This window comes from Oenanthe melanoleuca, chromosome 3 (genome assembly GCF_029582105.1).
Source record: "Oenanthe melanoleuca isolate GR-GAL-2019-014 chromosome 3, OMel1.0, whole genome shotgun sequence".
NCBI classification, from domain to species: domain Eukaryota; kingdom Metazoa; phylum Chordata; class Aves; order Passeriformes; family Muscicapidae; genus Oenanthe; species Oenanthe melanoleuca.
This window is the reverse complement of record NC_079336.1, coordinates 64,393,175-64,418,255: the sequence shown is the minus strand read 5'-3', so window position 1 is coordinate 64,418,255 and position 25,081 is coordinate 64,393,175. Positions and strand designations below refer to the sequence as shown.

General features: G+C 36.0%; 1 protein-coding gene across 5 annotated transcripts in view; it reads left to right on the top strand.

Annotated features, from left to right (window-relative positions):
• WDR64 (WD repeat domain 64) overlaps nt 1-25,081 on the top strand; it is a 66,858-nt gene that overhangs the window by 4,499 nt on the left and 37,278 nt on the right. For 4 of the 5 annotated variants that reach the window (XM_056488589.1, XM_056488588.1, XM_056488592.1 and 1 more), the window contains exons 2-11: nt 2,393-2,548; nt 3,555-3,700; nt 4,384-4,514; nt 7,332-7,431; nt 7,968-8,071; nt 10,540-10,569; nt 14,778-14,885; nt 16,521-16,735; nt 17,260-17,394; nt 20,098-20,177. In XM_056488589.1, coding sequence (XP_056344564.1) covers nt 3,556-3,700; nt 4,384-4,514; nt 7,332-7,431; nt 7,968-8,071; nt 10,540-10,569; nt 14,778-14,885; nt 16,521-16,735; nt 17,260-17,394; nt 20,098-20,177 — 1,048 coding nt within the window. In that variant the 5' untranslated portion in view covers nt 2,393-2,548; nt 3,555. The remainder of the gene's footprint in view (nt 1-2,392; nt 2,549-3,554; nt 3,701-4,383; nt 4,515-7,331; nt 7,432-7,967; nt 8,072-10,539; nt 10,570-14,777; nt 14,886-16,520; nt 16,736-17,259; nt 17,395-20,097; nt 20,178-25,081) is intronic. The other variant, XM_056488590.1, reaches the window with a different exon arrangement.

Below are 25,081 nucleotides of genomic sequence, written 5' to 3'. Positions count from 1 at the left end.
GGCAGCAGATGCATATTGATGCCTCTGTGGCACTTATTTCTTGCAGAGTAGATTAAAAGAAGTGGTGATATATGCTTGTCCCTGCTGACATCATACATCTTGGTTGTACAGACACAGCTCGTAGGGCAGCCTGAACTCTAAACACTAGCATTGTATAACCATTATAAGACAGCAACACCAGTTTTTGCAGTAATAATGCTATTAAATTTGTTTGTGATATAAACTGGTTTCTTTAAAAGTAGTTTGTACTTATGTTGCAGCTTCTTGTTAGTGCAACAAACATAAAGTGAAAATGTTTACAAAATCACTGCCTTGTTGTCATTTTCCAGAACCCAACATACAAATCAATATACAGTTCATAGGAAATACAGTTTTTACAACTATGACTTGGTCATTTCAGCTGCTGTTAGTGACAGAGAGGATGAGATGCAGTTTATAGCAAGGAGTGCAATACGGCTAGTGGGGTCTTAATATCAAAAGAAAAGTGCAAAATTGTGCCAGTAGAAAAAAAGAGCAAGCTAATATAAGTGTCAACATGATAGCTTCCCTTAAACACTGTTTCATAGAAGAAATTTAGTTAAAATTTATTACTTCCCCAGCCCCATACTGGTCAGAGAGTTCAGTCAGTCTGAACTCAAGCAGCTCTATCCTGATTCAACTTAAGCACAGCCATATTTAATGGGATGTTTATAAGGAGAAAATAACAAAGGATGGATAAGCTTAACAAAAGAAAGCATCTTCAGGGATTAATTTTTTTTTTTCCTTTTTAAATGGCTGGACTTTAACTGAACCAAAATCAGAGTCAGAAACAAAGTCTTTTATGTCCCAGAGCCTCTTTAGGGACAACTAAGGCCAGTTTAGATCCGCTGTGTGATCCACTTTGGGCTGTTCTCAACCATCATTTTACTTGGGAAGAATTTGCTTTTGCATGAGGCCGCCAGGGAGAGCAACTGGCAGCCTGGTACAGCTAGGAAAGATCTATCACCTTTGTTGTTTGTTTTCTGTAGGTTTGGGTTATTTGTTATGAGCTGTTAAATTACATGGTCAGAATTTTAAAACTTGCAGTGCATTTCATAGACATATGGTAGTTATTGAGATAAAGATTGAAAATTACTGATTTTTCAAATGAGGTGCCAGTCCTACAATGAACTTGCTGCAGCTGTTCTCTGCACCAGTACAAACATATCATTATCTTTGTATCTGAGAATTTCCAATAATTGAGACTAATAAGATTATGTAGTAAGAAGTGTTGAGAGACTCAACTTCTGAATAAACATCAATTATATTCCATATCCAGTGCTTTCCACACTATCAGTAAGAGAGACAGTGAAGGAAATGCTTTTCATTCAGTTAATGCTACTGTAGGGCTACTAAGGCAAGGACTTCCTGACTCATCAATTAAATACTGAATTTGCCTTTTAGACTTCACTTATCTTCTAATGCAATTCCTATCTTCTCTATATTTTTTTTTCAGTCAACTCAGTCATCACATCTTTTTTTTTAAATTGCACCTTTTTTTTTTTATTTTAAACTTTGAAGACAACAGAATCAGCTGGTACTGAAGGCAATGATTCCTTATTTGGGGTTTCTTTGTGTTTTCATTATGTTATGTAACATGAAGTTTCCGCATGGGTTTTTGCAAGAGAACAAAACATAGCTTTCTGTTTTTAACCTTTTTATTCTGATGATGGATGCTAATACCATTTATGAACTTTAAATCACTGATATTAAATGGGAAATGAGAATACAACCTGGTGTCATACAAGCTTAGATGAGAGAGACTGGAAAAGTTTATTAACAGGAAGTACAGCAAGAATAACAAGAATTCAGCTGGACCCAGTATGTCAAATGCACCACAACTGACCAAGATACAGTATCTGACCAGCCACTGAGTACCTTGACGCAGAAAGGAAATTTTCCTGGAGAATTACTGTTGGAAACAGCAAAAATGTATCCCTCCTTTTTCCAGGCATCACTGCTGCTGTTCTCTGCCAAGCACTTTTCCTTATTCTAATCAAAAGAAATGTTCATTGCAGTAGAGCAGAAGTACCCAGAAACTGTTGGGTTCTTGCCCCTGAAATGATATCATTCCAAGCTGCTTGTGTTAGGTAGCATATCATGAGACATCACTTTCCCTGAAGAACTAGCTATTTCATGCAGAGGTATTTCCATGCATTATTTTTTAGTAACTGTTTAATACCAATTAGTTGCTTTCCCTATATGTTTCAAAAATATCATTTAGCTGATATGCTGAGTGTGTGTGAAGGCTATTGCCTGTATGACTTTTCTTTGAAGAACTGACTGGAATATTCTTGAAACATGCCTGTTTGATATCAGTCCTCTAGATTGCCATGAGTAAATATCAAATATAATTTCTCCTTTTCCATTCCAGAATCTCCACAGAGCTAAGTCTCCACACTCAGGAATTCAAGAAGGCCTTATCCAGTAAACCTGGCATCAGCCTTGGGTGAAGTAATAGCAAAGTGGATCTGGAGATCCACAGCAAAAGAACAATACAAAGAAATTGATCAGTGCGGTCTACAGAGAAGTAAGTTTAACAAATAGTCTGAAATTTATCATTTGCCTACTATGGTATATCTCAGTTACATGGCATCAATATCCTTTAAAGATATTAAAAGATAAATAATGTGGATAAGAATCACAATTATGTTGAAACCTAAAGGAAAGAAGCAGTAGTCCCGGTACAAAGGCCCCTAGTATGAGAATCTACTAACTAAATTAGTGAAGATATTACAACCACTGCTGAAAGGAAGCCTAAGCAACACAAAGAGACTGAAATTTTAACAGTTTGTGCAATTACCCTTTGAAACAAGCATGTTGGATTTTCCATCTTTTTGTGTCTGAAGATCAACACTTGACACCTTACCACAAGTTGTACTTTGGAACAAAGTTTTGGACTCATTTTAGTGATAAATGGCTGATATTTACTGATCTGTAATATAAAGGTGAAAGTAGAGCTAAAGGTCAGATTAATCCGTGCAATTAATGCGTGCTAAATGCTCTCCACCCCTCAGCTCTCTCCCCAAAGAAGCATTTGGAAAAGTGTTACTGAAAGGCTGGGGGGAAAATACCTCTCTGCAGACACTCAAAAACTACATGGATGTGTTCCTGTGTCACCTGCCCTAAGTACCCTGCCTTAGCAGTGAGCTTGGACTGTATGATCTCCAGAGGTCCCTTCCAACCCTAACTATTTCTTGAAAAAATGCATTAAGTCTTTCTGTCGCCAATTACATGAGATAAAATGAAATAATCTCACATGCCATGTTACTTAGTGATCCTGGTTTGTGACCTGGGGGCACTCAGTGAGTAGGATTCTGTGATGTGATGGGGAGTTGTGATATCCACAGTTCACTACTACACTGTTTGCCAGCTCAAGATGCTAAACCAGGGTCTCCTCCTTTTTATTATTTAATGTTTGGTGTACCTGTCATTCAGCTGCATCTCACATGAACTCATGTGGGAGTTAAAGAAACAAAGCAAGGCTTGGACATGGCTGTAAGAAGAGCTCTTCCTTTTGTCTTCCTTTAATTAAGGATGTCTAGAAAGAAGGATCGTGATAAGAGCCCTGCTCTTGAATTGATTGATTTCAAGAATGCTTTGGAGCAGTTCCATGATCTAGTTGAAAAAATGATCATCCAGAAGACCAAGGAGCGTTCAGGCTTGTGTACTAAAGATGATGGTGAGAGATATTAATTTGAATGGAAAAGTGTAATTTTCAGATGGAGAGAAGATATCATAGCGAGATGATAATTTCCTTCAAATTAATGTTCTAACTGTAACTATTTGATTTTTGCAGGAAATGGAGAGATTGCACTGTGAAAGTTCTTTTCTCCTCCTGTTAGGATTTCTGACCAAATTATAAGGCCATGTGATCACTCAGAAAATATAATTGGTGGAGTTGCCACATATAGAAGTTAGCATGATGCTAAATGGCTTCTGTAAAAGCACAAACTTGATGAATTATGTAAATACAGTTGCTAATTGTAAAAAATGGGATAAAATTTTGCTTTTTCTCAGTGCAAGTGGCCTTTGCTGCTTGAAAGGATAAGTTTTATCTGACACACCATTCAGGTTCGAAAAAACAAAATTACATTTAGTAAGGGAAAAAAAAAGTAAGGAATTTTTATCTGTTCTTTTATCTGTTTCGCATCATGCATTGCAAATTAGGTGGTTTTGAAAAGAGCAAATATTAGGACTGAGTTTTTTTTTTCTTTTCAAATGCTATAGTAAATACAGTGTGAGAAGCTGTAACTTGCATGCTATTGGTATTGAAGGAGAAATAAAACCATAGGTAGGGTGGATACGAAAGGAATCTGTAGCTTGCCAGTTTTCAACTGTGTGGACATTGTTCCTCCCATACAGATGAGATAGACTATGTGAAGTTCTATAGAACAACACGAACACTTTTTGGTCCAGCAGTCAAGGATCAGAATGTTCAGACCTTTTTCAGCAAGGTTATGAGCAACCCTGAGGAAAGGCCAGAGTGGCCTGAGGTAAGGATTTTTAAAGTTTTCTTGAATGTGAAAAACTAATCAGAATTTTAAATGGTGACAGTATTTATCTGTTGATTGTGTGTTGCTCATTAGCTCTATGGCATAATGAGGCACTCTCTTATTATTATTTATCCTAGCTGCCTGAAGTCTGGGTGTCTTCAGGTCTTCAAAGAACTACTTCAATTGAACTACTTCAATGATGTGCATTGTCCTCAGGCTTCTTGACAAAATGCAAAATCTCCTATGACTACAGTACATTTGTGCTCTGAGGATAAGTCTATCTTTAGCTAAACCTTCAGAAATGCTTCCTCTTTTTCTCCTTTCCTCTCTTTTCTCTTACCTCTGCTTCCTTGCCTTTCTCTTCCTCCGTTCACAGCATAAATCTAGCCCTTATTTTGAATATGGAACGTTAAAGGTAGGGCAGCATTTTAGTACAGTTTCTTAACCAGAGAATTCTGCATGAATTATTTAGTCCTGTAGATGAATGAGATATCTGTAATAAAATTTTCAGTCTCTAATGGTGGTAAATAGCAAATCTTTGTAAAAAGCATGTAAGAATGAGGTAACCGTGAAACAGTAGATCCGATTTACTCTCTTTGCATCTGTCTGCACATATCTGAAGGATTTCCTCTGCCAGAGTTGCAAATGCACTCTGTGTTTAATATCCTTTCCTGGATTTTTAATCTAACCATTTGTAAGTTATTTCTGAATCCACCTAAGAAGATTATCTCCATAGCACCTAGTTTTTCATATTTTGTGAGAAAGTCCTATATCGGGTTTTTTTAAATATGGTGCTCTTTTTTATTTGCACATGTTATGAGAAATGAGCACTTGCTCTAGAAAGGTGTCTTTTATTAAGGTATTTCCCATGGGTAGTGTTTCAGGCAACTGTTCTGTAAAAATTACTGATTCTTAGATTGTTAGGGCCAATCCTTATCAAGAGCACACATCATCATTTATTACTACTAGACTTTTTTGTTTGTTTTTTACCCAAAGACAGGATTGTGAGAAGGGACATAATTCCCAGCACACAGCGACTTTTCTACAATAGCATAGGAGACATTGTATTCATGGCAAGTCCTTGCTGGACTTAAAGTTTTATGGCAGAATATTAGCAACTCACATGAACTATAAATTTGTCAGCATATTTACATTTTATATTACTCTGGAGCATCATGCTAATACTGGAACATTGAAGATACCCAGCACATGTTCCTTATATGTTATCAACAATTGCTATCAAGTAATTTCCTAATATCATCCTGAAAAGAGTGTGTTCAGCCATTTCTATTTAATAAGGTTCTGTATGAGAACATTTCTGATCACTACCTTTCTTAACCATTGTTTTTACTTACAGTGCCACATTATTCACAGATTTTCCTCATGTCAGCCATTAAAAATTTCCTTCAAGGAGGGCTTGGGGCAAATCTGGAAAACAGCTGACAGTCTGAAGGACTGATTGTCCTTTGCTTAGGGTAGCAGAACAGTGGCAAATTATGTTCAGGCTCATTGGTTTATGAGAGAAGTAAGGGAAGCTCTGTATGTTTGTTGGGGTGTGGATCATTTACTCCAAAACCCTATTGAGTTTCTAATGCATTCAGACTAGTAACCAAATTACATAATTCCATAAATAATTTGGAGACATAATTACACAAGCAAGCACAGTATGGGGTGTAGTAAAAGAGGTGAAGCCCGTTTACTTTCCTTTTAAAATCTGTGCATGATTTCCTTGGGATAAAATTCCCCAGAATCCTTTCTATGAGCATTTCTCAAATTTTACCAAGTGTGAGCTGACTGATGACAGTCTTTTAATATGGCTTGAAAAACATGGATGTATGATAGCTAATAATTGTGTATATGGAAAGGAGGGAGCTGTGAAGTGAAAGGAGTAATGTTATGTGAGAGTATTTTCTTGAAAGATGTACATCTGAATTTCTCAAAGAATGAAAAGGGAGCTCTATTGTATTAAATGGATAATACTGAACTAGAATAAAATACAGTATTTTGTCTCCCATCCAAAGGGGCATTGCTTTTTTAAGTCCATATAATGTCCATAATATGAGGAAAGAATTTTAAAAATCTGTCCCACGGCTAAGTGGGACTAATTTCCTAAAGAAATTACTGAACTACTTTTGGCTACAGAGCTTGAGATTTGTAGGGCATTTCAATTGAAAATTTCACACCCTGGAGCAGAAATAAGCTACTTACCTGACTATCCTGTGCAAGGATCCTCATCATGTTTAGTACAAGTGAAACGCTGTCAGAGAGAAGGCCAAAAAGGGATTTTTTAAAAATTGTCTTTATATTACTTTTTTTCAATCAAATAGGAATCTACATATCTTTATTGAAAAGCTCTTCTGTGTAGGCCAAACCACTATGCTGCATTGGATGTCTCAGTTTATAAATATGGAGTTGTCTGTTTTGCCTGCCTTTTGCTAGTTTGTTTTTTTTTTCCTAATTGAGGTGGGTAGAACTAGAAAATTAATATTTAATATGGTTGTTTACAAAACTGCACTAACAACTTTAAAAAATAGATGGGCTCTATTCCTAGAGGCCCTGTGTAAGCTGACTTCTTTCAAACATTGAAGAAAGATTGTGCCTGAGTATCAGATCTTAGCAGTTTAAAGTCATATTGACAGCTAATGGTTAAAGGTACTTAAGTACTTAAGGTACTTAGAATAGAATATTCTAAGAATAGTAAGTCAAAGAATATTTAATTATTAAAATATGAGATACCTATTTGACTTTATACATATATCTCTTCCAGGAGTAGTTTTGCAATAAATTACTTGTTTAATTCTATTTTGTTTTGTTTAGATTTTTGGCTGTTTCACAGGAGAAAGTGTTGGCATGTCTTCCCCATCGAAAGAAAACATGATTTTTCTTGTATCTGAAAAACAGCAGATTACTCATTCAGGTGGCATACTTCATCTTACATCAAAAACTATATTCTTTCTAATGCAGTGTGCTTCTTACTTTCTTGAAATTAGAGTGATAAGATCACGTGTCTGTCTTTGCTTATTCATGCTTCTTCTTCTGTGTTCCAAAATACATGGTTTTTTACTAAACATTGAACACTCCACTGCTGCATTTTCCAGTTCTCCACATTACTAAATTATTTTGAAATTCTGAATTTTTCTGAAACAGACTGTTTATTTATGCAGTCACTCATTGTCTTTCTGTATTTTTTGAAAATATGGAGGAAGAACTGGCACATCCAGAATTCTGATATTAATGATATTTAAAATGCAACATAATTAATTAAACCAAGTATGGGACAATTTATTATATATTGGATCACTGCCTTGCATATGGTACCAAAATGCATTTCAGGATGAGAAACTGTTTTTACTACTATAGTCCTATTTGTTTATGCTTTCCTTACTAATATAGTTCTATTTGTTTATGTTTTCCATGTCTGTAAGATGAAAAGTAATATTTTGTCATTGACAGTTGTCAAGAGAAAAGATGTGATCAAGGGTATAGTGAAGGTCCCCCTTCTGCATTTCACAGTAACAGCTTCTCAGAAAGGAGTGCTAACTGTGTTTAACAAAAAGGTAAGTCTAAATCAAACTTTTTTATTATTCCATTAGGTAGTACTTCGGGGAACTGAGTGGACTGTGATCTAGCATTGAAATTTTCCCATTAAAAAACTATATATCTTTCTTACCAAATTAACTTTTTCTTTATTGTTAAGTACAGCAGGAAATATAAATTGTTCTTTTCAATTATAAACTTACTAGACAATCCACACAAGTTGATAGAAGATAGAGATGGCTAATAATAGACATCCTTCCTAGAAATTCATTTAATAGAAAGTAATCTGCATTTCTGTTTAGAAAAGGTTTCCCTAAAAAAATATGCTATTGGAATTAACTTTTTGGTGTGGAGTGGAAATCAGAGAATTAAGTGTTTTCTACAGCTATGAAAATATCTAGAATGGACAGAGACTGTTGTTTGCAAATAAGATTTATTCAATATAGCAATATCTAGAAACTTGAAAGTCATGAGTTTTACAAGTCTGCATGACACTGGCTCACAGTTACTCCCTCATCAGTAAAATTTAAGGAGATCTGTACCATTGTAAGTAGAAATTCAGACTTAAGATGCTGTTAAACTAAGGTTTGCACATGAATTTCCCAGATGATTATATTACTATTTAGTAATATGCACCTGTAGATGCTATGAGACGGAATGTGTCATACAGAAAGCCAGGCTATCACATATCTGTGCTCATTGGTGCTTTACATTTGTACAATTTTAATGCAACCAGTTTCTTAAAAGTTATTTCAGAAAATGCAGCAAAACTTTAAAGCAGCACTAATGCTTTCTAGGGGTTCTAGCTAATTAATACATAATGCTTATGATCATTAGGATCGTTTAAACCAAGAAAGCACTCCTGTGGATGATTAAATAACAAAGCAGTACTGCAGTTTTGGTAAATGCTGAAATAATTTATTTGAAAGCCTGTCCTCCAGAACATTATCCCTCTAATGTACCTATGAAAAATAATTTCCCAATGTATAAGAGTAAAAATAGCTCTTCTCCCTATCTCCCCACCTGCCCCTGCTATTTTCAAGTTGAATTGCTGCCTCCTCATAGCCTGGACTGATGTTATCTGACATTAGTGACTGCAGTGTAAATGATTTTATACCTAGCTGCTTAACAGGGACCTCAATTCTGACTTAGAAAACTATGTTCTGAAAATGACTAAGGCATTACGACAGCCCCAAGATGTGACAAGAGAGGATTTGAAATTAGGAATAATTTCTTTATCCAAAAGGTTGAGTCACCAACCTTGGAGATACTCAAAAGATGTGTAGGGTGGCTACTGGGGACATGATCTAGCCATAGACTTGGCAGTGTTGGTTCTACAGTTGGACTTGATCATCTCAAAAATCTTTTCCAGCCTTAATTATTCTATGATTCTGTGATTCTATTTGAGGGCTAAGCATTGCTTTCTGCAACAAATGTGGGCCTAATATGACTCAACACCTGTATGTAGCTCTACACCATCAACTACTTCCAGGTTACTCCAGAATATGAGACTCTTACATTTCTCAGGTTCTCAGAAGGATACTGCCTTGATCAGCACATAAAACCTGTAGGAGTAGGCAGCCTTAAGTACACAGTTACTGTAGATAAAGCCAAATCTGATACAGTGCATGGATATCCATCTTTTGGTTAACAATACTCTTAAACTCTGCTCAAAGGCTGACATTCCACTTCTATGGGAAGAAACATTTTGATCCTAGTTTCTTGGTTTATGAAATGTGGAATTGCTGGGGATGGGTATGAGGTGCCATTGAATAATTACTGGTCAGGGGCAGGGGCCAAAGCAGGTGAAAAATCATCTGTGAGTGTTTCAGAAGGGAAAAAATTGAAACTGCTTTTGAAAACTTAGTAGTTTTGTTAAAGGACATAGAAGATAACCCTGTCTCTGCTGGATGATAGCAACACTTTAAACATTTCAGGTTTTGAACCACATGTTACACTGTCTACCAGTAGTTACCTTTGGTGAAAAACGCTGTACTAATGTGGGTCTTCCTGTTTGCAGCCTGAACTGCTGCCTCTGCCAGGGATTTTGCTGAGTTGGCATGGCATTGGGGCAGCATTAGCTTGGGTTTCTATATGACACATCCTATTTCTCACAGGAGCTGATGCTGTTCTAGCTGTCAATAACCATTGGAAGCACAATTCCATCAGAAGACCAGCTGATGTGTACTCTGTACACTGTAAAAGTGAGGGGTTTTTACTTATTTTGCTCTCTTCAATATCTCAATGTAGAAACTCCAAACCAAACCAGAAACTATGAAACAAGTGTGAGGGAAAGAGAAGTTTGAAGTTCCTCACAGTGTAAAGGGGAACAGACAGCAGGCAGGTTAAGGATCCTTCTCAGATCTTAACCACCTACTCTTTCAGTTAGCAATTATTGTTCTGATCTGCCTGTGGAAAGATGACTTGATTAGACTTTTAATTTAAGAACTACCTTGTTATTGTGACAATATCTTTCTTGATTTTTCAGATGAAGGTTCTGGAAACCATCGAAGTTGAAGTAAGTTCTTTTTTGTCTCCTTCCTGTTAAATAACTTTAAGTAAAAATCAGCATGTCCTAAATTAAAATAATTAGAAACTGAGCATTATTCTAATGCCACTTCTAACTGAGATTTGTGCATGATTTTTCATAGGGTGCTGTAGGTCAAATAGTTTCAATGTATTCCTTTCAGTTATTGAAACAATTGAGTAACTTGATTTCTTTCCTCTGATAAATGAAACTCAGATAAATTCTTTTTCTGTCAAATTATCCTTAACCCATTACCTTGCCAGATTTTTTCTTCTAAAATCCAGAACTTCAATTGTCACTGTAAAATATAAATAAGTAGAATTTTAAGTTTGTTAATGAAAAAAAGTTCTACGTTTTGCTACGTAGATGATTTGCTACACAGTGTAGCAAATCCATCTACCCTGGGAGTATCACTGCAGATTTTAGTTAATTAGCTTCTTTCAGATGACCTGTAGACAAGAGACATCAGTCTTAGCAAAGTGACGTGACCCCTTGTCCTAAAAGTTGATGTAGGTATCTTGTGCCAGGAGGCAGTGCATTTTGTTGGTTCTCTCTTAAATACTGTGGAAGTTCTAAAATGTAATAGAAGTACTCCACATCAGAGGCCCTACTGCTCCAACTCAGAAAGAAGCTCTGGCCCTGAGTTGCATTTAATTCACTGCCAGGGCTAATCTGACCTCTGGAATCAGTGCTGAGATGTAACTGTGAGAAATATTCTTGAGACCAATTGACTTTTGGAAACTGACTAGAATTAGAGCTTCTTGTACAGTAGTGCTAGAGGAGTGAATTTTAGTCATTCCTACTTTGCTTGTAAGAACCACTTTCCCCAGTTCAGATATGCAAAGGTAGGATCTCCCCCAGAGCTGCCAAGGGAAAGACACTGGAAGAAGCTGGAGTGCTAGCCCAATGCTGTAGTGGGCTGTAGGGTCCCTTTCCTTTCTGACCACTAAGCACTTGTCTTAAAATGATTCCTCAGTGAATGTGAAGGGTTTTTTGCTGTGAAAATAGGACAATATTTGGCAGCTGTGGCAGTATTAGGCACCGTTGAAGGACATCTTTGCCATAAAATGTGTGAAAGGATATGTTTAACATAATGGTATCTTCCAGTTTAATGGTGCAATAGAGCTGAGATGTTTTCACTTTTTCAGCCTTTTCTAGAGGCAGGAAGAAGTAGGTGAAAAATAGTTTGGATTCCTCTCCATCTTTGGGATGGAGGATCATTGCTCTTGGTGATCATTTGATCAGTTGAGATCATTACTGCTGAGCATGACAGTCTCTACTGTAAAGTCTTTCAGGGAAAAATCTTTGGCTTCCCAGGGACTTTGATTTCGCAGGGGATTTGATTGACTGGGGAGCTGACAGCTGTTGAAAAGAAGGGAGAAACCCATGCCCACAACCTTATGAAATCCCTCTGACTCTAACTCTGAAAGATTTTATGGTATTTTTTGATGTCATTTTACTTTTGTTGAACTTATTATATTCACTTTTTTTTGTATCAAAGTTATGAAGTGTTCAGATGACTTAGTTAAAAATTACCCTTTTCTGCTTTGTGCTCTGCCTTGTCTTATGGAATTGGAATTTTTATCTAATATTCCTATTTAGGTGTTTGCATTGAATGGTCTTGCCATTGCTCAATTTAATTTCTTCTCATCTTTCCTCTTAACTACTGTGCTGAAAAAAGAATTAAAAGGACTTTTATTGGACTTGAGGTTCCTGAACTTTTTGATGGTTATTGAAAGACTTTGATGCTTGTAGGATATAATATTTTAGGCTATGCTGTTCTTTAAATATAAATTCACAAATTGAAATGAAATAAAAGTCTGGATTTCTTTGAGGTAATTAATACTGCTTTCTAGACAGTTGAACTGTATGATGTTATTAAATTTATTAACTTTGGGGTTCTTTGAGAAATTTATCTTTAGAATTTGTCACAGTTTTTCTAATTTAAGGCATACTTATTAAAATGGAAGCTTTGCATCTTAATACCTTTTCTCTAAACATTTATTAAAAATCAAAGCACAATATCTTATATTAGTGTAAATCATCTCCTACCATGTATTTATTAAAGATGCGGTGAGCAATGCTAGTTGAAAGCTTCAGCACCAAATGATCATAATGTACAGCTGTGAATAGTAGCTTGTGATTAATATCTAAATAGCTAAAGAGAAAGATGATTTTACCTTTCAGGGCTTACATTTCAGTTCTTCTCATCTGCAGAAAAAACAGTACATTCCTTTCTCACTATAATTATTATGCCCTTTTCAACTGCTTTAACATCATCATCAGTACTGGCATCAATAGCTAATTGATGAAGCTATATATTTGTGTGCATCTTCCTGCCAATGAAGTAAGGTACTGAATTGAGGACTTATTCAGAGATAAGTTATCAGACTCTAAACCTTCTATCCATTGACAAACACTGATGTGTGTAGAGGGTGGCTTACAGATTGCAACAATCCTTATACTCCTATGCTTTCTTCCATTCAGTGTTCTCATTCTTGAGGTGTTTCAGAGCAGAGACACACTCAAGCAGAGCAGCAGAGGTCTTGGCCCTGAGGATATTAAGCCAGAAAGACTGAATCACAGTCGTGCTAGAAATAAACTCCAGTAGACTGCAGCTATCAGAACTTTCCTAGCATCCTGATGGTATAAAAGGAACATAGCTATGTGTATATTTGTTACAGGCATGTTATGGAGAATAGGTCACTTCAAGAAAAACTGATTTTATTTCTTGATGAGATTACGTGACTGAGTGAAGAGTAGAAGCATAAGTATAATACACTTAAAACTCTATACAGTATTTGGCCTGGCACCACACAACTTTCTGTTTTAAAAAATGACCACTGGGAAAAAAACAACAGTAGACTGCATTGGCTAACAATTGTCCAGCTGACAGGTCCCAAAAATAGTAGTCAGCATAGAATCATTGCTGAATGATGGTGGGATTACTAGTAGTGAACAAATTGTTTCTTCCAAAATGAAAATGAAATGTCTTTAAATATGGCTTAGAAAAGCAGAAACAGAGCCAATGGATAAGCAAGACAAAGTGAAACAGAAGCTGTATTGAAAACAGGAGAGGAGAGATAGGAGCCCTTGAGTGACAGAATGGAATAAGAAAATAATGAAAAGGTTGATGTGGTCAGCTGCCTAGTTTGTCTGTCAAGTATGGCAGAAGATAAATTCTTATAACCTTTCCTTTGAAGCTGAAACCTGTTACTTTGACTGCATCATCACAAGCCAACACAATAAATTAGTGACAGCTACAAATGTAAAATTATCTTTTTCAAGCCATTTAGTCATTGTTATCTGACACTATTATAAGGACCTCCAAAAGCTACAGTTAACAAAGTCTTCCATAAAAATTACCAAACAATCCACAGGGCCTCTGCAGGACTGACATTTTCCTCATGTTTATTGTAGTAAAGAGCACAAAAAATCCTTGTAAATGTATTACCACTTGCCCACAGATCATTAGGAAGGAGAGAAGCTTTCTCCTGCAACAGTGTTGATTTCCTCTGTCAGGATTTTGGACCCTTTACACTAAGAGCAAAATCAATATTGTATACAAAAATGGAAATAAAAGTAGAAGCATCAGGAGTCTGATCTATACTTTGCAAGATAAATTGTTTGACATTAATACCTGTATAATAGGAGGATACTTGAACAATGGCTTAATATGGGCATATGTATATATTTGTAAATAGTTGATCTACCTATTGGGAGAATTAAAGTATATAATAAAGTTACTTATTTTCATAATCATTCATTTTAGTTTTGTTTTTATAGCTTAAATTTTGACTGCCTTTAAATTTCTTTTGTTTCAAACCAAACTGTATCCAGGTAAAAGCTTAATCTGCATTACTATGGATGTTTTAGCTTAAGCTTTCTCTGCTCGGAGTGCTTTTCCAGAGTGTCATTACAGTTCAACTAACAGTATATGTGTGTTGTGTCCTCTCCTGTGCAACATTTGTGCCTCTTAGTGAGTCACTGACAACAGAGGTTTAGCCTGGTGCCTCTGTAGCTTCATGTATGAGCTATTCCTGGATTTAGAAGTCTCAGTGGAACTAGAACTAGCAGGCGCTAGTGCAGAGTATATATGATTTATGTGGAAATGGTTTAAAATATGTACTTATTTGATAGAAAAGTTGATAAATTTACAGAGAAAATATTTCTTTAGCTACTCTTTTTATTTTCATCAGGCTCCTACGTGGATCAATGGATGTGATTTCCTGCCTAATCTGAAATATGTCGTGGCTGTAACTGAAAGCACAGTCATTCTCTGGGACTATAAACCAAAAGAGACCCAGGTATTATGTTGGATCAGACAAATGCCAAAATTAAACCTGAAAGTTGATCAGTTTCCAATATACATTCACATCCCTTTGGTCTAACAGAATGAAGGCTTCTAACTTTTGTCTTTGCAGGAACTCAGTGAAACTGTAGAATTCACACTAAAGGAGGAATACACTCTGCATGCCAAATGGGATTATTAAAGTGTATTAAAAGTTTGGAAGAAAAATAAAAATTTTACACTATGGTGCAAACAAACCCCCAAAGAATTTCTTTTCCTTGTGTATGTAGTGCATACACATGCACCTGTATATCTAACACGTGGGCATGGGCATACATATATCTCAGAAACTATTAAGAATCAAGGAACAGGTTTTACAAGAAATATAACATGACTTACGTATTACAAGAAATACACCTCTTTTTGAGGTAACTTCTCAATTTAAAGAAAATATTTCTTCATATTCTGGGTTTTGTTCAGGACTTTCTAAGATAAAAAAAAAATTAGATGTTAATAATATATATCCAAACTGTTAAATTTTTCTTCAATGTCTTATGGATTTTTGCTGACCCGTATCTTAGCTTTCTCTTCCTGTTTCTGAGACTTCTCTTGGAAATTCCAAGTTAGCTGAGATGATGAGGAGAAGCAAAGTAATTATTTTTAGCATATGATTTTCTTACTATTTGATTTTTTTTCCAGTATTAAAAGGTTGCTTCCCAAGCTCAGACAGGTCAATTTAAGTCATTTTATCAATCCAGTCAGACTTCTTGGGGGAGGGCTCAAATATTTATTCTCCACCTATAATTCTCCAAATTCCTTCCATTCATTACCTCAGTGAGAGCTGCAGGTATCCTGTTGATGAATAGGTGCAGCTCTCTTTCAAGGCCACAGAAATAATATATGGACAGTTCTATCTTTATGATGTCTCTAGTGTTTCTGTGCTACACAGAAATACCATTGAGGCAGTTGATTCCTATGGCATGTGAACAGCTCCCAGTTTAGGTTGGAAGGATGCTTTAATCAAATAACAGTTGGAATCAGGCAGTAGAATCAACAAACAGTGTAATGCAGATGACCCAAAATCCCATTCCTGGACCTTCTAGCAAAATACCACAGTGTCTTGCAACTGTGTTCTCCCCACTCTCCCCACTATCTCTGCTTCAAAAATTGAAACACCTGCCCATATTGGTACGCTTGACACAGCCAGGCTGTATTATTAATTAGGACTCTGATATAGATTCTCCCTGTGTACTACTGCTATTTTTTGTGGTTGAATTATTCTTTAATTTGTTTATTTTTGATTTTCTTGTAGAGAGCATCTTATTTTTGAACAGAAAACCATATAGTCTTAGCAAATACACCATCCCATATAGCATGCAGAGATTCTTCGTAGATTTTTAATTAATACTTCTTCACTGAAATGCAAAATGCTACCTATGAAACAAAGTCTTGCTGAAACCTCTAGGATTTGCTTTTAACTCTACTTTATTATGGTCTTCCATGTGTTTCTGATACCAGGAAACAGCTAGCACAGGGGCAGCTTGAAAAAACAAAGTCAAGATTTGAATGCTGATATAACTAGATAAGCGTGATAGATTCAATTTAAGGGCCCTCATGCAATATCTAATAAACTCTCCACCATATTCCACAGAGTGATGGCTTTGTCATCAAACCAATGAAAAACTGTATGCTCTGTGTTTGTACGGTGACTATGGCAGATGACCTGGCTAAGGATACCATCTTAATGGGAGATGATAGGGGTTATATTTATCTGCTTACTATCACCAGTGATGACTTCATAATGAAACAATCTAAAGCCAGAGAAGAGTCACAGTTTAAAGCTATGGATTCCGAATCCTTTGACATGTAAGTTGCTTATGATAAAATATTACTAGTCTCATGTTATGTTTTGTTTTTAATTTGGGTTTTGTTTGCCCTAAGTGGAGGATTAGCTTCTATTTATAAATTAACCCCATCTATCCAAAGAAAATAATTTTTCAGACTGCAGTAAGTATGATTTGCTTGCCATTGGATGAAGGAAATGCCATTATTTTCATTTGAAGATTTTACAAGAGATCTTACAGCTGAGAGGTTGCAGAATACAATTCAAGGGGAGAATTCACAATTGCTGTTATCCAGTTTGACAAAGGAACAGCTTTATTGTGCCCCTATGAAATGGAGACACGATTGTGACTAGAAAAGTGTATGGTTAAATCCCAATTTTCTCTCTGCTTGCATTTGAGCTGGAAGAGTGGTTCTGCATCTGCCCTGGGTATTAAATGTTAGCATTGGTTGTGTATATAATCTCACTGACAAAATCCCTGCCTACCTACAGGCACATGACTGTAGTTGCTACTGTAGCCTAATAACTTCTCCGTTTATCTCCCTAGTCCTAAACGCAAGCTGCATGATGACTGGGTTGGGAAGATTAGGTATTTTTCTTCCCTAAAATGTTTTGGATCCTGCTCCACAGACAGTAATAATTCATTTATTTTGGATGACATAAAGCGACTAGAGGACCACTTGTAAGTATCTGACATCTTCCAGAAAACAATAGAACTTCTGCTTTATAATATACTCTTCTGTTTATAACCCTGTGCCTCATAAGATGTGGTCTTGTTGTATTGAATCTGCCTTTTCTAGTAGCATCACTAATAAAAACAAAAGTATGCTTGTTTAAATGCTTGAATATTTTTGTGCTAGCTTTTGATGTAGGAGAGGACTGTCCATATATGTTATATATACATATGTTCAGTACTCACAACTCTTAAGATATGTTATGTTGACAGTGTTGTCTCCTCCAATTTCTCCTCAGCAAGCAGATTTTAGTTAGAAAATGTATTGGTTAGTTGCACATATATCATGCATCCATTCATTTAAAATTTATACCCAGTCAAAAATAAACTCCACTAAATTTCATTTACAGTTTTATTTTTACAAGTTTGAGTTATACAAGATTAAACCAAGAACACAATTTATTAGGAGGGCTGTGAAGTGGTTCTACTATGCAGCAGAAAAGAGGTTATGGCTTCCTTATTTGTGCCAAGTCCTTATTCACATGGCTCATCAGTGCTATTAGCTGATTTAACTGATTCCAAGCCTAATTAGTCTGTGAATTTAAAAAAGTTTATTGCATAATGATATAATACAAATTCAGTTTGATGTAAGAGGGAGAGGGACCTATAAATAACATATAAATAGAACTTTTCATTCAAATGTTTCAAAAGATTGTAAATATTAAATCAGCTTCTCAATTCTTCTGTGAGGTACATCCAGAGAGATTCATAGATTTTTAAGGCTAGTAGCTACAATTATTATAATCTGCTTTATTTCTTGTATAGCACAGGCTGTAAATATTTTTGTAGCTATTCTTGAATCAATACAATAAGTTTGGGTTTTATGAGTACTGCATGTCTTTTGAGGATGGGGAAAGTGAACTACGAAACACTCTTAGATTGTCCAAGGTCACACACTGTGCCAGCTGAAAAGCTGAGAAATCCCTGTTTGTTTTTGTTGGGAGCTTTGGAAAAATAGAATTAGTTAGAAGAGAAAGAAGACTAAGGCTGCAGAGCCAAAAGTCTAGTCAAAAGAGTATATGCTACCATCATGTACTTCAATACAGGATATAAACTGCAACTATCTTGGCAGTTCTTTTTCATTTCACACTGGCTATAGTTGCATCTCCAAATGGAATAAATACATATCTCTAAGCAGTTTCTCGTAGTAGAAAGATGAAATTATAATTAGACAACTTAAAAATTATGCAGTTCTTAAGATGAAATTAGTAGTTCTAAAAATACCTATAGATCAAATCACTTTGTAATGTCCGTTAAAAATATTATTTACTGGTTCTAACAAAAGGAGTTTCCTCAATTAACTTTGTATCAAGGAATTGTTATTGTAGTCGAAGAGGAGTGCAATGCATCTTCTCTCTTAAGGGACTTAGGTTTGTTTGCCAATAATGGCTGGTGCGCAGCTATAATATTTTCTTGTAAAATATCTAAAAAGGAGATGTATGAATAACAAGGTGCTTCTGTTGCAAGGCCATGGCTTGGGCAGGACTTCACAGAGCCAGAATCCCTTATTCCCACTGATCTTGGAGTAGTATCAAGACTGCTCGTTAAAGAACTAATGGGCAGTTGGAAGTATAAAAGGTGAAAAAAATGAAAAAACCTTATGGAATCTGTTAATCATACATTTAAATTAATTAATTGTTATTTTGTACTGTCAAGAGAATTAAGACTTCTCTGTTAGAGCTCTGGAAAGAAATATTTTTTCCCTCTAAATAATAGGAAGCAAACAGCCTTTTATTTACACCTGCCTAGAAATAACAAGTTTTTTCTTTAATCCTCAAAGTTTCCAGAGTTTTTTTGTCAGATTTATTGCCATCTCTATTTTCAATATTAATGGCTACTCTAGCCCAGAGTAGATGAACTAATACTTGTCTAAATTTCAAAGGAAAAAATTAAAGTATTCTCATTTAGTTCTATACAGCTTATTTACACTGGCAGTAAATGATAGGTGTTAACCTTGCTTTTGCTACACCCAAAAATCAATAAAATATTCTCTCATTGGTAGCAATGGATGAAACTTGGAGAGACAAGCAGAAGATGTTCAAAGGATAGGTTTAGATGGGGCACTGAGTCATTATCAGTCTGTGTTGGCTGTTACATTCCCATGCTTTAGCAGTGAGTGTAATAGAATATCTGTTGAGTTTCAGATACTTGTGGTCTCTTCATGTTGTCATATAATACAAAATAAATCATATAAAGACTATGCATTATACAGTACATTATACAGAAGCAACAGAAAAGTAACTGCACTTACTTAATGTTACACTGAGATCACAGTAGACCTCCATGTTGGAAATGGGCAAACACACTTTCTGTGGAACTTTTCTTCAGTGATGAACTGCTTTAAGCACACAGACTTGTGTGCAGCTTACTTTGACAACACAAGCCATTTTAGGAGTCTGTTTGGATTTTGCCTGTTAAAAGATTCAGGTGTGTAGATCAGATATTTATTTCTTTAATGAAAGTGTACTCTGTTCCTGTTTTGTTGATACCAGTATCACTCAAAGTCTCTGTTATAAATCAATTTGTTTTTAACCTGAGATTGCATACATTATGCAAACAGCTATTCTGTATGCTACAGAAAAATAAGGCAGAATGACTGTAGACTATGTTTTCCAAATATTTCTTACATGATTGTTTTATTAATGATTGCAGACCTGTAAAGGAATTTTCTGTCCCTAAAGGAGTAAATGCTTTCACATACTGTGGAAAGGCAAATGTCATTGTCACTGGAGGTAAGTATTGGGTTTTTTCCAAGAGATCGTTCCTGGAAAAAAATTAAGAATTTTTTTATTCAAGTTAAACAAGATCAAATAAAGCTGAGTTAGCTTCTTGAGAATTTCAACATTGACTTCTGCATACAATTAGAAGAAGCAGAGGCCTTGCTTTTAATTGCTGTCAGCCATTGTCTGAAGAGATATACTTCCTGACAGGAGTCTGTCAAGGGCTCCATGTGGGTTTGATTCAAGTATCATTTATATAATAAAACAGACGAAACAGTATGTTTGACTACTCTAAGGTATCTTTCCAAGTCACTGTGGCCTTGACCAGGTTATACACATAATTCCTTGCAGTATCAGCAGAGCCTCCATCCTATTACTCTTTTACCATCCTTTGGTATCTTAAGCAGTCACATTGGCCCATCTTAAGACTTTCCATTGGTCTCTCTGATCATGTTTCCCCAAAATGTTACTGTTTGTTCTTTCTCCCAAAGCAGACTGCAGAAATGGCACTCTTACATCCACTTCTTGCCTGTTATCCAATAATTTTATGGGCCTGTCTACTGTAGTGGTCGTGTTTGGTGCTGCAGAAATGTTGCTGGAGTATAGCAGCAATCTTTTTTATATATTCTGTCTGATAGGGTGGTGCCCTCGATTGGCATTGATGCTGCTTTTCTTCAAGTCTTTATTGCTTAAAACTTTGTTAAAAATTGCAATAGCAAACATATGAATTCCTACATCTACATGCAACAAGAACAAAAAAAAAATGGCCAGGGCTCTGCTGCCCAGCCTTGATAATATACATGTATATGGGAAGTAATGCAATTCATGTTGAATTGTAACAGTTTATCAAGAGGAAAACTGTGAAAGATACCAAAATAAATATCAGGCAATTCTATTGATTTTCTAGACACAAGATTTAAAGGAAAAGCAATACAGCTGTAGAAGAGTTGTTAGTGAAAATTCTGAAGTTTAGCCTTGGAGGAGATACTGTTTACACTGATTACCTTGTCACAAAAGAGTAGTCTGAAGAAATTTACTGATGACATAAAGTAGGGAGGCCCTATTGAGCAAAATGTGGTCAGTATTTCCTACAGGTACAACAGGATGATTTTGCTGTAGTAATAAAACCAGGGTGAAGTGTCTGAATAAGAAAGAAGGTCAATTACACAGGAACTAGAAAAAGTTTCTTTGATACATTGAAAATTCTTCTGGAGATAGTAGAAGAGAAAAATCTGGGTAAACTTTCTAAGAAAATTATAATAGCTGTGGTAGACCAGACCAAAGGTCTGCCTAATGCACTCACCCCATTTTGTCAGTGACCAGCAGTGGCCACTTGTGGCACAGAAAAGGAATAGGACAATCATGCAGGATCACTTGCCCATGGTACATGTTCTGGTTCTGTCTTGCTGATATGAACCACGTTTGAGAAAGATTAGTTGAATATAGGAAAAGTGCGGGGGAAGGGACACATAATGATCCTCAAATCCAACTCTAGTGAATGGCTCATAAAGTGATTGAACTCACAATCTTGGTGTTTACAGCAGCAGGCTCTAACCAACTGAGCTAAGCTCTAACTGTACCATTGTGCAGATATTTAAAAAGTATATTTTCTATAACCTAGAAAAGTGGCAATTAACAAGGAATGCCACTGCTGTCTATTAGAGCAGTGATGTTCAGGAAGAGTCCTCTGAATAGTGACAGCTGTAAAAAAATTATATTTTAAGTTTAAAATGGAGCTTGGATTTTTGAAAATATTAGATTGCACACTTGTTTGTGATGGTTGGAGGATAGACTTAGAATGCAGGAGCTTCTATCCCATCTAAACAGATCCCTAATCAGAATATTTTGGAAGAAGATGAGTTTTCTCAAGACTGAATTTTAATTTGCTTTGACTTTTACTGCATGAAGGTACTGAAAGTGTAGACAACATGAAAAAATTTAATAATATTGTGTTTAAGGACTCTGTAATGATGATTTTGATGATTTTTGAAGAAGTGTAAGAAATTGTACTTCTAACAATATTCCTGTCCATTCATAATATTTACATATACCCTTAAGCTGGAATCCTGTCTTGCTTGTTTACTCACCATCCTTCATATTGCTGTTGAAGGGCATCTTCCTGCCTCTCACCCTCATTCCCAAAGCTTAGCCCTGCTGTTCCTCTTCAATATGAAAGGAAATTATTCCTGAGCTGTATTACTAAGAGTCCCAGAACACAGTGGGAATTCATGTCCAAAGACAGCGTGGGGTCATCTCTTTCAGTTTCACTGTGGAACTTGATCTGTTTGGGCCTTCTATGAAGCTGCACCCAGAATTTAAAATAATGCTACAAGTCTTGAGAGACCCCTCTGCTGAAGTCTTCAAAAGCTGAGCTTTAGAATTCTGTGCTCTGTTAATAGAGTACCCTGCTCCCAATGGCACAGAACACCGTCAGACTGGAGCACACTATGTTTGCCTCTGTATCTTAAAAGTCATCTCACTGTTGACTAATTGAGAAACACACATTGATGATCCAATTAATGGCAGATTTAAACTGTATTTCAAAATGAACATAAGCTAGTCCTGTTAATTAGGGAGCCTGCAATTTTACCTGTAATATACCCTAAAAATGAGAGACCATAACAGGTACGTAATTCAGGTAAATAATTATAATAATTCAGGTAAATAATCATAATATATAGATTCCTTGGTGATGTTCAAACATGTGTAAAAAGCTATGTTTATTTGTCTCATATGGCAATTGCCATAAAACAAAAATCCAGCCTTTGCAGGCTAGCTTCTAAAATATTGAGCAGGGGTAAATCTGCTAAACATTTTAGTAAGTCCCAATTTAATGTTATTCAGCCAGGTGTTTATAGCACAAATGGAATGTTACATACTGTGATTAATTATTACTGTGGCTATTAAAGAAGTCCTATTTTGACACACTGTTCCATCATTTATTTGTATTTGATTATGCTCTTGAGTTTGTCAGTACTGTGACATAGCCTAATTTTGTCTTCTAGATGTTTTATGTTTATAAAAATGAATAAGATAAAATCAAACCTGGTACTGAGTTTTCTTTTCATGCTTAAGGCTGGAATTCAACCACTAAAATTATAAAAGCCTGATAGTGGCCTAAAATATAGAGCCCAGAGAAGTTTAAAATAACTTCTCTGTGTAGCATTTTGCATTAATATTACACTGAATTGTAAAGTGACACGGTTTTCCTCTTATTCTGTATTCATTTCAGCTTCTATTAGTTCTTCAAATCTGGCTGTTGTTTTCCTGTGAACAATGAAGCAGAAGTAAAACTACTAGTGGTTTCTAAATCTAACAGTAACAGATTACAGCCAGTAAAAGGAGCTACTCTGTGCTTGTTCAGTTTCCTTTGTGAATTCCTGGAACAAGTAAAGCACATTTTCAGGAATTCCCCGGAATCCCAGTGATAGAAATGGCCAGAACTCCTCTGATATTAGCTCTCAGAAGCATAGCAAACTCTTTTCTATGATGCAGTCTAAATTTAAGAACAAACAACAACAGACAAGGAAGCACAAAGAAAAAAAATAAGCAGTATGATAAACTAGTTCACCAGATGTCTGATTGTTCTGAAGAAGTTTTTCAGACATTATAAGGCAAGGTTATTTAAGACAGATTTGAAGGAAAGATAAGTTATTTTAAAGGATAAGGAGTTTTCTGTGTGAGAGTAGCAGCATAGAAAGAAACCAAGAGGTATATTTTTCATATTCAGTCTATTGAGGATGCCAGGCAAAGCCTAGTATTTCTCCATTCAAATATGTTATTGTTCTTAAGTGGGTTTCAACACCACTGAAATGCAGGTATCTCAGCAGGCTTGTAATACCGCACAAATTGCAGAACTGTGTTAGTAAGAGAGACGGTTTGACAAAGCATCACATGTTCAAAGAAGGTATTTGATTCCATAACATCTAGATAGAATAGAGCTGTGGTTGTAGAATCTGACTTCTAAAAAAGCCCTAAGCATCTGTTTTTATAATTATTTATCATGGAAAGGACCACACACAACTGAATCTGTTTTGATTCAAATCACTGATTCCACAAAATCATTAAAAATTCCTGTTGAATAGATCATCTAATTCAAGCTTTTCTTGAATGTGCTTGGTACCCACACTTTCAGGATTCTGAATCCTGGAGGCATATTTGGAGCATGGAGAGAACAAATGTTCCAGGAAATGTTCCAGTGTAGCAGTGAATGTTAGGGCCAATCTGGCATTAGTCCACAAAGAGAGAAGAGAGCACATCTACTATAATAAAATCTACCATTATCTCCACATCAGTAAAAGGAATTAAAATTTATCCGCTATTTCACCTGAAAAGCAAACAGTATTTTTTAATGTAGGGAAAGGTTTTCTTTCCAAATGTCACTTGATCATCCTGTTAATATCTGAAGTAAATGACATTGTATTAGTGATTCTACTCTGAAAAGAAACTCTGTGCCAGAATTAAAGGGCACTCTCCTCCCCTTCAATTATCTGCCATCACTTCAGGAATATAAAGAACAGAGCAGTTAGGAAGACCAAGAAGGGTTCTGTTCCTCAAAAGTGCAGCCAGCAGGTAGTCAAGTTGATCAGATATTGTGAACAGCTTCTGCCCAGTTTTCCACCATCTTAAGATATGACAGTTTACATCTGGGGCTGGTAAGGGATATGTTGTTGAAGCAATGTCCATTTCCTCTGATATTATAACCAATCTCACCAGTCTCACTGGAGGCTTCTGTCTACACTTCTGTATTTCGTGTCCTTCTCATGGGAGGTCTGCAAACTGAGTTTTATTCCCATGGACTTGTTTCATCCTAAGCCCTGACCTGATCACACAGGTTCTGCTCACTTGCAGGACATGTCTGGAACAGCCTAACACAAACTCTGAGGAAGTGAGCAGGGACATCCACCACATTCAGG